Source organism: Stenella coeruleoalba (assembly GCF_951394435.1).
Source record: "Stenella coeruleoalba genome assembly, chromosome: 5".
In the NCBI taxonomy this organism is placed as follows: Eukaryota; Metazoa; Chordata; class Mammalia; order Artiodactyla; family Delphinidae; genus Stenella; species Stenella coeruleoalba.
Genome location: NC_137150.1, coordinates 51,303,895 through 51,316,450, shown reverse-complemented (window position 1 = coordinate 51,316,450; position 12,556 = coordinate 51,303,895). Strand labels below are relative to the sequence as shown.

The following is a 12,556-nucleotide window of genomic DNA, read 5'->3' as shown; positions in this document are numbered from 1 at the left end:
TTATTTCTGTGTGAATTCCACCCTGATAATTTTTATCTTGGTGCCACAGCTGCAGTCACTAATGGCAGATGCTATGGACACCCTTGAAGGAAGAAGAAACGATAAAGAACGTGTGTGGAATACAATTCAAAAGGTAAAACTTTCAGCTGAAGGAAAAAGACATATTATTCTCAAAGAAAATGTCCATCTTGGGTCAAATCTGTTTAAAAGATAAAAAGAAAAGGAAATTCCTGGGGTTGCTTTATTGGTTGTTTTCTTTTTAAAATAAATGCAGCTCTCTCCCTAGAAGTGTAGCCAAAATCAAATATGGATTTATTTAATCTGCTTCCTAAGGTCTGCTGCTTTTCTGACTGTGGTCATATGCTTTTATGGGTCTCTTATCACGCTCATTTTCATAGTGTATTTTCGTTATCTGCTCCTTCATTATTGGTTATTATAGATATTTTTAAAGCCCTTTCATCAATGTTTTAGTTTGCTCCCCAACCCTTTCTCCCATAATGGCCACTTGAGGAATAATGGCTACCTTTCAGGGAACTACAAATGCACTAGCACATTGATGTTTGGGGTGAAGGAGTAACAGACGGGTTGTTAGAAGTAGAACATCCCTTCATGGGTTACCTGAGTGATGCAAAACAAGCACTGAGAGGCACCTGGCCCCAGCTACTCGGGAGACTTGTGTGATACCACGGGCCCCTCTGGCAATGCAGGAAGGAGTAAGTAGTGTTGGGTCTCCAGTCCAGCTAAAGGTGATAAATTCTGGTCAATCTACTCCCCACTCAGTCTCCCTCCATCACGGTAAGAACCCACAAAGGGAGAACTGGTGCCAGGAGATGTGAGAAGAGCAAACCAAAGAAGCCTTCAGTTTAAGAGGTGAAGTCAGCCATGAGGGATTCCAGTGCATCTGCAGAAATGTGTGTCTTCTGTAATCAATTCAGAGGCCCTATGATAAATGCATAGAACAGAAATCAACTGAGCTCAGCAAATATTGGTTGGATATCTACTGTGCCTGAAAGAACACTGTATGTTAAGGATATTGTGCTAGACAAGACAAAGACAGCCCCTGCCTATATGGACCTACCCATCTAGGAAAGAAGACAGTTATTAAACAGCTACTTATAAGTTTACAAACTATTATATTTAAAAAGTGGTGGGCTTCCCTGGCGGCGCAGTGGTTGAGAGTCCGCCTGCCGATGCAGGGCACACGGGTTCGCGCCCCTGTCCGGGAAGATCCCACGTGCCGCGGAGCGGCTGGGCTCGTGAGCCATGGCTGCTGAGCCTGCGCGTCCGTGAGCCTGTGCTCCGTAATGGGAGAGGCCACAGCAGTGAGAGGCCTGCGTACCGCAAAAAAAAAAAAAAAAGTGGATGTTCAATGATCTGTGGGAACAAAGACAGGAATATAATCTGGTCTGAGAGATCAGAGAATCCATCTCTGAGAAAGTGATATTTATAAAACATTTAAAGGACAGTAGTAGTTATCCAGATGAAAAGGGACATTTCTACACAGAGGAATAAGTTTGTACCAAGAATGCTACGAAAGCATGGCAAATTCAAAAACTGACAAAGGAACGAGGAACGTATTTCAAAATGAAGTGCAGAGGCAGAAGAAGTCAAATCACAGAAGGTCTTAAAAATTACGTTAAGGGTTTTTTAAGGATTTGGTCCTAAAAACTATGTTTGGGGAAGTATTAATATTTATCTGATAAATATTTTTGAGACATCGCTAGGGCTGTCGTGGGAAAACAGATCGGGGCTACAGAAATGTGGGGAGGTCAGTTATAAGGAGGTGACTTGATGTACAGTGGTGGGCACAGAGATGGAGAGAAGCAGACAGATGTAAGAAATATTCAGGAAGCAAATATACAGGCCTTATTCACTGATTGCATATGGGAGTTTAGAAAAAAGAAAAGGTTAGAATGATGCCCAGACATTGGGCTTGAGCCACTAGGCAGGGAATAGGAAGAGGTTCGCTGGTGCAAAGGAAGGAAATACTTCAATGAAGCAGCTTTTGGCTGAGAACATAAACTCTTTCAGAGTCCACAGAAACCACACCAGGTATTTGAAAGGGAACTTAATATACAGAATGGTTAACTGTGTATGAAATAGGTAACTGAAAAGGAAAACAATAATTCGTTACCAAGGAAGCAATAAAAGGAAACAGCTACCACCCCCCTAGGGCTGGAGAATCAAAGAGAAGAGGTTGCAATTACTAAAACTTAGAAACTTGGAGCAGGGACCTGGCTGGGCCAAAACTCAGATCTCCTACTAGGAGGTGCTATTTAGCTGGTGCTAGTGTCCCTGAACTTGGAGGAGGGGTCGTGAAGGGCTGAGACTTAGACTTCTGAGGAATGGGCACTAACTCACTAGTGCTGATGGGGAGTGAAAGAGGCAGTTTTAATGGGGGTAATCTGGCAACTTTTGGAAAAACCGAATTCCACTGCTACTACAGAAAAGAATGTATGTTTCTGGAGCAAAGAAACTTTGCTGAATAGATGCTCACGGGAACTCCAAGCAGACAGGAAGTCCGCAGCAAATAACCAGGAAGCAGCAAGTCCCTCCTTTCTCCTTGGGTTTTACAGTGTCCCTCTATCGACCCCTATTGATGGAGACAAAAAGCTGGCAAAACAGAAATGGGGTTTCCAGAGTTCCAGTCCCAGCATCAAGGAGCTAATTACAGAAGGGTGGGTTTGGAGTTAAGAGACAATAGGCTAATAACTAGGCCAAAAGTGCACTGAGCTTAGGGTGCCGGCAAGATATCCAAGGTGAAGTCCAGGAGTCTGGAGATCTGAATAGAAAATTGAATAGAGATAGAGTTTTCTAAGTCATTGGCAAATTGGTGGTAACTGAAATCATTTGAGTGGATGACATGGCAGAGAAAGCGTATAAGAAGAAGAGAGGTTTGGGGAGCACATTTCAAACTTAGGAGGAGACTAAGAAGGAATGGCAAGACGAACTGGGGCTAGAGGTAAACGAAATCCAATGCTCATGAGAGTCAAGTGATAAAATTAAATATTTCTGCTGACTATAGAAATAATTGTTTAGCACAGGGGGTAGCAAACTACAGTTCACAGGTCAAAACCAACCAACCACTTATTTTTGTAAATAGAGTTTACTGCACACAGCCATGCCATTCACTTAAGTATCATCTATGTCACCTTGGCCAAGTTGAGTAGTTGCCACAAAGACCATATAACTCACAAAGCCTAAAATATCTACTATCTGACCCTACACAAAAAGTCTGCTGTACCCTTATACTGGTTTAAAGCATTATCCCTCCCAGAAATATTTGCATTTGTACAGTAAATATTTATAGTTGCAAATCCAAGAGAGAACAGAATAGTCCAATTATGAAATTCCAAGGACTAGCCAAACAGTTTCACCTCACCCTACCACCAGTTTCACCAGTTTCACCTCACCCTACACTAGTGTTCTGACGCCCACATTCATAGGAGCATTTAGCCCACAGCTTCCCGCTTTGCCCTTACTGCAGTTATCTATTGCTGTGTTAAAAATCATTCCAAATATAGTGGTTTAGAACGACAACGTTATCTCTCACAGTTCTATGTGTTGACTAGACTTAGCCAGGTGGTTCTTGCTCAGTGTCTCTCATGCAGTTCAATCCCGTGGCTTCTGTGCCTGGGACTGGAGGAGTCACCTGAATGCTAAAATGGACTGGACTCCAAGATGGCTCACACATGTGGTGACAGCTGATACTAGTCACCTGAGACACTGACTGGAGTGCCTAAATGTGGCTTCTCCACGTGAATTAGGCTTTAAACAGCACAATAGCTGGGTTCCAAGAGGAAGTATCTCGAGAGAAAGGGAAGTATTTAAAAACCACCAGTCTCTAAAAGGCTAGGCCCAGAACTGGCATAGCAACTGCCACCCTATTCTATCGGTCAAAGCAGTCACAGGCCAGCCCAGAATCAGGGGATTGGAGAAACAGATTCCAATTCTGCAAGGAGGAGTGCTATGTGCATTTGTGGAAAGAATGAAATGATAGCATCCATCTTGGAGATAAGCTTTAGCAGTAGAGCCATGGATCAGGGCCCCGGGCTGGAAAACATACCTGCAAGCAAGCAGGAGTCAGGAGAATAGTCAAGTCAAGGCCTCTGAGACTGGAACACATCAGAGCCACTCAACCCAACCACTGGGTATCTAGAAAGACTTACTGGTGAGCAGCCAATCTTTCCAAATTAAAAGCCCTTAGCTTTCTAAATGGAAGCTCCTGAGAGGTCTTTAGGAAGATGTGAATGGGAAGGAACGCGGTGCCAAATTTTTCCCCAGGGCTTTTAATTTGGTCCGTGTGACTCTACAGAGCATGATCCTATCACTTTCAGACGATTCCGGTAGCAAGTAAGTAATTTCCTTTTACTGCTACAGAGTTCATCTGCGTGTGCAGGAAAAAAAATAATAATTTTTAAAAAGGCTTATTGTACAAGCTACACTGTGTTCTGAGCCCACTAGAAGTTGATATCAGCATCACCACCTCTGAGATCTGTTATCTGTAATAGAAACAGCTGTTGTACCTAATGAAAACACTTGAAATTTTCATCTGAAGCAGAATTACAGCAGCACCTCCTAGTTCCACGGAGTTAAAGGGTCTGTCAGAATCCCCATTACCTAACACAATTTTCAGGGCTCCACTTCGTTACAGGTCTATAAAAAGACTGTCAAGATGAAGCCTGATTCGTGAGGGCTGACCTCCTGTCTATATTTTGTTATCTTTGAGATTTCTCTAAGAACCCGGAAAGAGAAAGAATGAGAAAATTCTGGGCTTTTTTCCTGATTCACCAGAACTAAAATACTGTGTATTCTTTATAGAGTTTTAGGAAAGTGGCTCTTGTTTTTGTATGGCTTTACAGAGTATTGGCTTTCCAGTAATTAATTCCAGAAAGATATATGTATGTTGGTTTAGCTGTGCGAATACAAAAATAAGCAGATTGTGTCCAAAAAAAAGGGTAAATTTTCTTGTGTTGGAAAGTCCCATGCCATGACAGGACTCTTTAAATAAATCACACTTTGCTTAGTTTTAGTCTGTAACAAAAATACCTGAGAAAACACACCCCTCTGAATATCCCACAGGTCCTGTAGGCACACTGCTCATTCCTGCATTCAGTGATTGGGGCAGACACTGTCCTAGATGCTGGAGATACAGCAATGAAAAAGCAGTGCCCTCATGATGTGTGCATTCTACTAGAGAAAAGTAGGCAATTAACTACCTAAAGAAATATGGAATATAAGTAATAAATGCCATGGCTGGAGAAAGCAGGAAAGGAAAATGGAAAGTACAAGATGACTGCAACTGCAATAGAATACTCAGGGCAGGATTCACCAAGGTGATAACTGAACAAATATCTGAAAGAAATGCAAACCATGCAAATATCTGGTGAGAAGCATTCCAAGTAAAGGAAACAGCAAACTCAAAACCTTGAGACTGGAGGGTGGCTGGTACATACAAGGATCTGCAAGGAGGGCAAGGTGACTGGAGTAGAATGACACGAGTAATACGAGATGAAGTGAGAGAGCAGAGGAGGTAATGTTTTGTCAAACAGAAAAACAAAAAACACTCTAAGCTGCTGAGGTGAGAAGACATGGAAGGGGGCAACGGTGGAATCAAGAAGACCAGTTAGGAGGTTACTGCAATGATACCAGAGAGTAATAACGATGGCTGGAACCCAAGGTTGCGTGGCTTGAACCTTGAACCTAGATAGTGGCAGTGGATATGAGAAGTGGTCTGATTCTGTCTTCTAGCCATAAGAAGAACAAAGACTTATTTACAGGGAGGCTAGTACAGTAAAAAGCACTCTGAACTAGCGATTCAAAGACTGGGTCTGTCACAAATTAGCTCAGAAGCCACATCCTTTCTCTAGGCCTCAGTTTTTTCATCTGTAAAAATAAAGATATTGAGCTAGAAGATTCAAAATCCCCTCCCAGCTCTGAATAAATGGGTCCTTTGAAAGCCAGATCATCAAAATGCAAGAAGAGTTAATGTTTACTGAGCTCTTAATATGGGTCAACACTCTCCTATTCACTTTACATACAGCAACTCACTCACCCTCACATAAGGTAAAAGGTATAATTTATTAAACAGAGAAGTTTACCAGTTTTCCTAAAGTCACACAGCCAGTAAGTGGTAGAACCAGGACTTGATCTGGCCTTAGAGCCTAATCTCTTTCTTGATAGAAGCCCAAGCTTTGTGCAACCTGAAAAAGTCCCACTGACCACCATTTTTATATATGGCTGAGCGTTCAGATGTGAAGCCAAATGGGGAATTACGATGGCCTCCAATCAAAGTGGAATCTGGCCATCAACTAGCCCAGTGTGTCTGTCTTCAATTCTCAAAATAAAGTTCTTTCAATCTGAGCCAAAGAAGTCACTAAGGAATTTTCGGTTTAGTCTACCTTTGTGATCTGCCCATATAGGATCCTCCTCCTCTGTACCTTAGTTTTCCATCTCTAACCAGAAAGAATGCAGAGCTTCAATCTACACAATCTTGACCATGAATTCAGCTCCCACTTGTGGGACCTTGGGCAAGTCACAGCCTACTGAGAAATACAGTGTGTTCATACCCTTACCACCTACAGAGCCTATGATTCTGTGTTACTTAGCATTGAATCCTAAGGCCCATTATGAACTAAGCCTGAAGAGAAATAGAAAAAGGAATCTTTAGAAAAAGGAGTCTTTTAAAAAAACGTGCCAACTGTTAAGTTGGAACATTCTTATTTCTTCTCACCAGAGACTCAGTTTAGAGAAACATTTAAGCAACACTGTCTACAACTCAGAAGACAAAGCTGCTGGCTCTTAATTTACAAAGTCTAAATTTCACACTGCAAAGATCAGAATTTAATCTGGTATGACATAAAATATTGTCTTATTCTGATCCGCCTCTAGATCTCTGATTTGAGACTAAATAAAGAGAAATAAAACTTTGTTACTTTACAAGTAGTGAGAGAAATACTTCAGCATCTAATCATTATCCTATGAATTTTCATGAGAAGAAATGCTACCTTACAATTTCTTCAAATATTAAAATATAACACAGTACATCATAATCTTTAATGAGTCCAATGAATGGAGTTAAGGTAGATATCTTTAAACCATCCATATGAACTCATTCAAAATGATTTAGCTTTGGGGGTTCCTTTATCTCTTGAAATCTTAACTTATAAATCATACTCATCTTCACTGTCATACAGGAATGACATTCATTGATATAGTAATTTGGTCTTTTAAGATAAAAATGGGATAGAATTGTATGTCACTTAACTGTGTTCTGTGCAAGGCTGTTGACGTAGGCAGAGCAAGAAGCGGAGAGTGCAGATTCAGAGATGGGCTGGGGCAGTTGGTTGAAGACGAAAGAACAAATTGGAACATTTTATTTACTTTCCACATCAGCATTCAAACCTGAGTCCTTCCAGGAGCTCCGCTGAGAGAGACTGCCCATGTGGCACTATCATTCATCAGCCAGTCGTCTGGGCTGACTAATATGCGGTTGGGGGCTGCAGTTGTGTCTCTGACAGTGCTGCTGTCTTTTCAAAGATTCAGCAACCGCACCACTCATCTGCAAAGCAGTTTGTCCAGCAATCAGGCTTTTCCTGTGTGTCTTGTTCTTTAAGGAGTCTCCACAGATTTATTGCAATTTGATTGTGAATCTTCTCAGCTTCTGGTTTTGGGTTTCCTCGTTAGCATATCCCCAAATTCCTTTAGAGCGTGTGCTCCGAGCACTGCTAAGCAGTTCCGTCCGTGGCATAGTGCAGATCATCGTGCACAGAAACCAAAGTGCTCTTGTTGCTGACCAGGCTGAGGGGAAGGGGCAGGGAAGCAAGGCCCAAGGGGCTAAGAGGACAGGTGCCGGGATAAACCACTGAGGTTCCGGGGACGAATGAGTCTGTGCCAGTAGGCTTCTAAGTCGGCAATCGTAGTGGAGGAGCCACCGGCCAAAGCCCTGGCAGATCCTCCTGACTGAGGTCAGAGGCTGAGCCCTGGGGCTGTCAGACCTGGAGGGAGGACCTCATCCTCACATGGACAGCAAAGCCACGTCTAGCCTGGCGAGCGGAGAAAGCCGAGAGCCTTGGTTTTGGCCATGGCCACTGTGCAACACCCCAAACAGATGCTGAATTTCAATCACCATCTAAACCAAACAATATCTTTCTCCTCCAACTTAAAGGAAAAAAATATGTGGTTAATTTGTTAACCATTTTCAACAGCTGCGTTTGCTAATTACTCACTTTCCACCTGTACTTGGCCTCTCCTCCAAAACTGGGAGTACCTCTTTTATATACTTTGTTGGCTGAAATTATTCTAAAACTTTGATGATTTGGCAGGAAATTTCTGCAGCAGAAGCATTTCTGTGCAGGAGTCGGATCTAGCATGGCCCTCAACTAGGGAGCATGAATCCAGGAGCTGTGTCTTTTTACCAGGAGCTATCAAGGGGCAGACAAAACTAATCAGCCATTTATTAGGTGCTCATATACTTAATAAAATACTGTGATATCCAACAAATTATCAAACTCTGTTAGTCTGAAGTTTGCTTTTGAATAGCTATCACAATGGAAACATGCTATAGAAAAATTTATTTCAGGTAAATAATTAAGTTAATGTGATAAAAAATTAATAATGGGATGACAAATATCATCAGTGATGACTACTTATCTCTTAGTATATGCCAAGCACTTCAAGAAGTTATCACAGAGACTTCCCTGGTGGCGCAGTGGCTGAGAGTCCACCTGCCAATGCAGGGGACACGGGTTCGAGCCCTGGTCCGGGAGGATCCCACATGCCGCAGAGCAACTGAGCCTGTGCGCCACAGCTGCTGAGCCTGTGCTCTAGAGTCCACGAGTCACAACTGCTGAGCCCGTGTGCCACAACTACTGAAGCCCACGCACCTAGAGCCCCGTGCTCTGCAACAGGAGGGCCCCCCCCCCCCCGCAATGAGAAGTCTGCACACCACACCGAGTAGCCCCTGCTCGCCACAACTAGAGGGAGCCCGTGCGCAGCAATGAGTACCCAATGCAGCCAAAAATTAATATAAAAAAAATTTTTTTTAATTATCACATTTAATGACTGCAACAATCCTATGAGAGATATGTCATTATCTCTCCTTTGAAAGACGAGGAAAAGAGCTTCATAGAATTAACAAGGAAACAAGCCTACATTTGTTAGGGACAGCATTTGGTTTTGAATCAGGTTTGTTTGGGTCAAAGTCTCTGTTCCTAGTCATTAGCTAGAACACTTATAGTAAACCAAATGCAGCTACTAAAAGTCAATGGCACAAAGAACATTGCCTGACCCAAGCTCAGTTTCTGTAAGACAACAAAAGAGACGATCTTTGAGTCAGCTTTTCAGCAGTGAGTGGGATAGGAGCATTGCAGGCATCTGTTCTTCTCTAGATCACAGCTCACAGACCCAGCTGGCGACTTACCCAGACTGTTTTACAGCAGCTGCCTGACCAAATCTGAACGCTGGCACCCACTATCCGCTGGATCATGCTACTCTTACTGTCCTCCTTCACCACCTCTCCCTTTATAGACATATCTGTTTAGGGTGCTTTGAGAGGTCACCATTTTCCTTCTTCCTGCAACATCAGCATCCCAAGAAAACAGCTTGCAAGTCTCGTTATTCCTGTAATATATTTACTGTTGCTCCAAGGGTCACTTTCTGGTGAGGTATCTGAATAAGTATTTTGAAATGCACCAGGATCTCAATGAAAACATAATTTCAGAAGCTGTAACCCCTCCACACCTTACCTCACAGCCCAGAGGCCTTGTGGCCAGGACTGCACAGCACACTGTTTACTCCTCCACTTCCAGGAACCCCTCCCTGCCTGTCCTACTAGGGAGCTAATAATATAGGGAGGTGACTAAAACAGAAATTGGAAATGCTCAGATGACTCCAAACCTATCAGTGTTTGTCTCTCTGTAAAGGCTTTTCAAAATGAATCTTTCAGAAGTTCAGTGAAATATTCTGGGGCAAGGGAGGGGAGCATATATCTCAACTTCATTTTGAACTGAAGAGTTTGCTGTTCATTCTAAAAGTTACTTTCTCTAAATTACCTAATATCTCTTTTGCTTGGCAGCCCAGCACTTACTGCATGTATTTTACACATTAAGTTTTGCAATCCTTTATAATTCTAGAGAATAACAAAATATCAGCTTATACCACTTGGTAGCTAAATGAACAATAGGACATCTTCTTATTCTGTATTGAAAGTGAGATTAATACAGAGTTCAGAGCAATTGGCTTGTCACTCTTTCAGTCATTTATAGTGTACTCATTATATCTTTCATCTTTTGGAGAAGGGTAAAAATAGAAGTACCTTTACATGCAGCCCTAAAGGAAGGTATGGGGTCATTTATTATTCCGATTATGACTTTCTTAAAATGGTGCATGGGGAGAAGGGAACAAGACTGTAATCAAAAACACATACAAATGCCATAAGCACCAACACGCCCATATCTCTTAGCATCATTAAAACTGGATGTGTAGGGCTTCCCTGGTGGCGCAGTGGTTGAGAGTCTGCCTGCCGATGCAGGGGACACGGGTTCGTGCCCCGGTCCGGGAAGATCCCACATGCCGCGGAGCGGCTGGGCCCGTGAACCATGGCCGCTGAGCTTGCGTGTCCGGAGCCTGTGCTCCGCAACGGGAGAGGCCACAACAGTGAGAGGCCCGCGTACCGCAAAAAAAAAAAAAAAAACTGGATGTGTAAAACATATGTGTACTCTGCTAATATGGCTTTCTGCTGGAGAAGAGATTCTGAAGAACATGAGGTGGCTGGTGAAAAGATGCATATGGACCAATGTTAGAGATCCTAACCCAGAGATAGGATAAAGTTAGGCTTCTTTCTTACTGAATTGAAAGGAATTCGAGAAGCTTTAAACTTCCCAATACCTCTTATGGAGAGGAGACCCCCTTCAGCTTCATTGATTCACTTCATCATACTGATGATGATTTTCAGAAGCAACTCGGAAAACAGATACAAGAAATAAAAGTACATCTCCCTGAGGAACAGAGGTCAGAAATCATTTTTTTAAAGCCGTGACAGAGGGCTTCCACTTTCAGGAATATGGAGGAGACATGCTTTTCCCTATTCCTCACATTAAGTGAAACCTTGGACATTATATACAAATATAAGACTCTGAAAGGTGGAATGAAAAGGGAAATGACCGAGAGACATGGGGACCTGAGCAATAACATGGTGATGAGTTCATTGGATTTTTATTTATTTATTTATTTTGCCTCATACATTCCACACTTCTTGATGACGAAACCCGGTAACCCAGAAACACTAACATGTGCAGACACACACACACAAAAAACCAACAAAATCCAGCTCCCTCCGGCCAAAGGACAAGGAAAAAGGCAGCCTAGCAAGACAGAAAGCTCTTAGGCAATAATCATCCTACTCCAGCCAAACACCACAGAAAAAAGATGGTGATCCAACCCCAGCCATGTCAGCAAAGCCCAAGTGAGGAGTTAGACTTCTTCCCTCACTGGGCTATAATGTGTCTCAACCTTCCCACCTGAAAAGGGTGGTGTCAAAGAAACTAAATAGGGAGCCTAGATATTCGTCCCCACTGGGTGTGGTGTCAGGGGAGGCCTAGTAGACGGTCAGGATTTTCACCACCCACCAACAATCATGAGCCTGCCTCCTCGATGTGATGTCAGTGGAGGTCACATGGGGAGCAGTGATGAGGTACTGCTGGAGAGGTATCAGTGGAAACCTAGTGAGGAGCTTGAATGCTCATGCCAAGCCAGAAGTAATGAGGAACCCCTCCCTCAAGTGTCAATGGAGGCTGAGTGTTGAACCTGAACTTCTATCCCCACCTGGCAGTAATGAGGCAACGTCCCTCCCACCTCTTGCCACAGCAGTGTCAGAAAATCCAGCTAAAGCAGAAGGCTTAAATAAGATCCAGACTCTCATAACGTTAATACCCCAAATGTCCAGATTTCAATCAAAGCTCACGCATCATACCAAGAAACAGGAAGATTTCAAACTGAATAATAAAAGACAATCAATCGATGCTAACAGAAAGATGTTAGAGCTATTATAATTATCTGACAAAGATTTTAAAGCAGCCACCATAAAAATGTTCTAATGAGCAATTAGAGACATCTTAAAACAAATTTTAAAATATGACATCAGACTACACTACAAAGCTATAGTAATCAAAATGGTATGGTACTGGAACAAAAATAGACACATAGATCAATGGAACAGAAAAGAGAGCCCATAAATAAACCCACACACTTATGATCAATTAATCTATGACAAAGGAGGCAAGAATATACAATGGGGAATAGAAAGTCTCTTCAGTAAGTGGTGCTGGGGGTCCCCGTGGCAGAGAGCAGGGTGAGAGGCCAACTGTGGCCTTCACCCCAGGCCCTCCAGGCCCCCTGGCCTTGGGGCCAGCAGGTGAGCTGGGTGTCTGGGGACAGGCTGAGGGCTGTGTCCCATGGAGCCCCAGAGCCCTCACCACGGCCACCCACCAGCTGGGCCCAGGCCTTGAGGCAGTGGTGAACCCCTCCCCACATCCCCGCCTCTGCGACCTCATGGCGA

General features: G+C 43.2%; 1 protein-coding gene across 1 annotated transcript in view; it reads left to right on the top strand.

Moving 5' to 3' along the window:
* Positions 1 to 12,556, top strand: part of SPATA16 (spermatogenesis associated 16) — a gene marked incomplete at its 3' end in the record, with an annotated part of 224,098 nt that overhangs the window by 191,430 nt on the left and 20,112 nt on the right. The window contains exon 9 of the mRNA XM_079921401.1: positions 50 to 133. Coding sequence (XP_079777527.1) covers positions 50 to 133 — 84 coding nt within the window. The remainder of the gene's footprint in view (positions 1 to 49; positions 134 to 12,556) is intronic.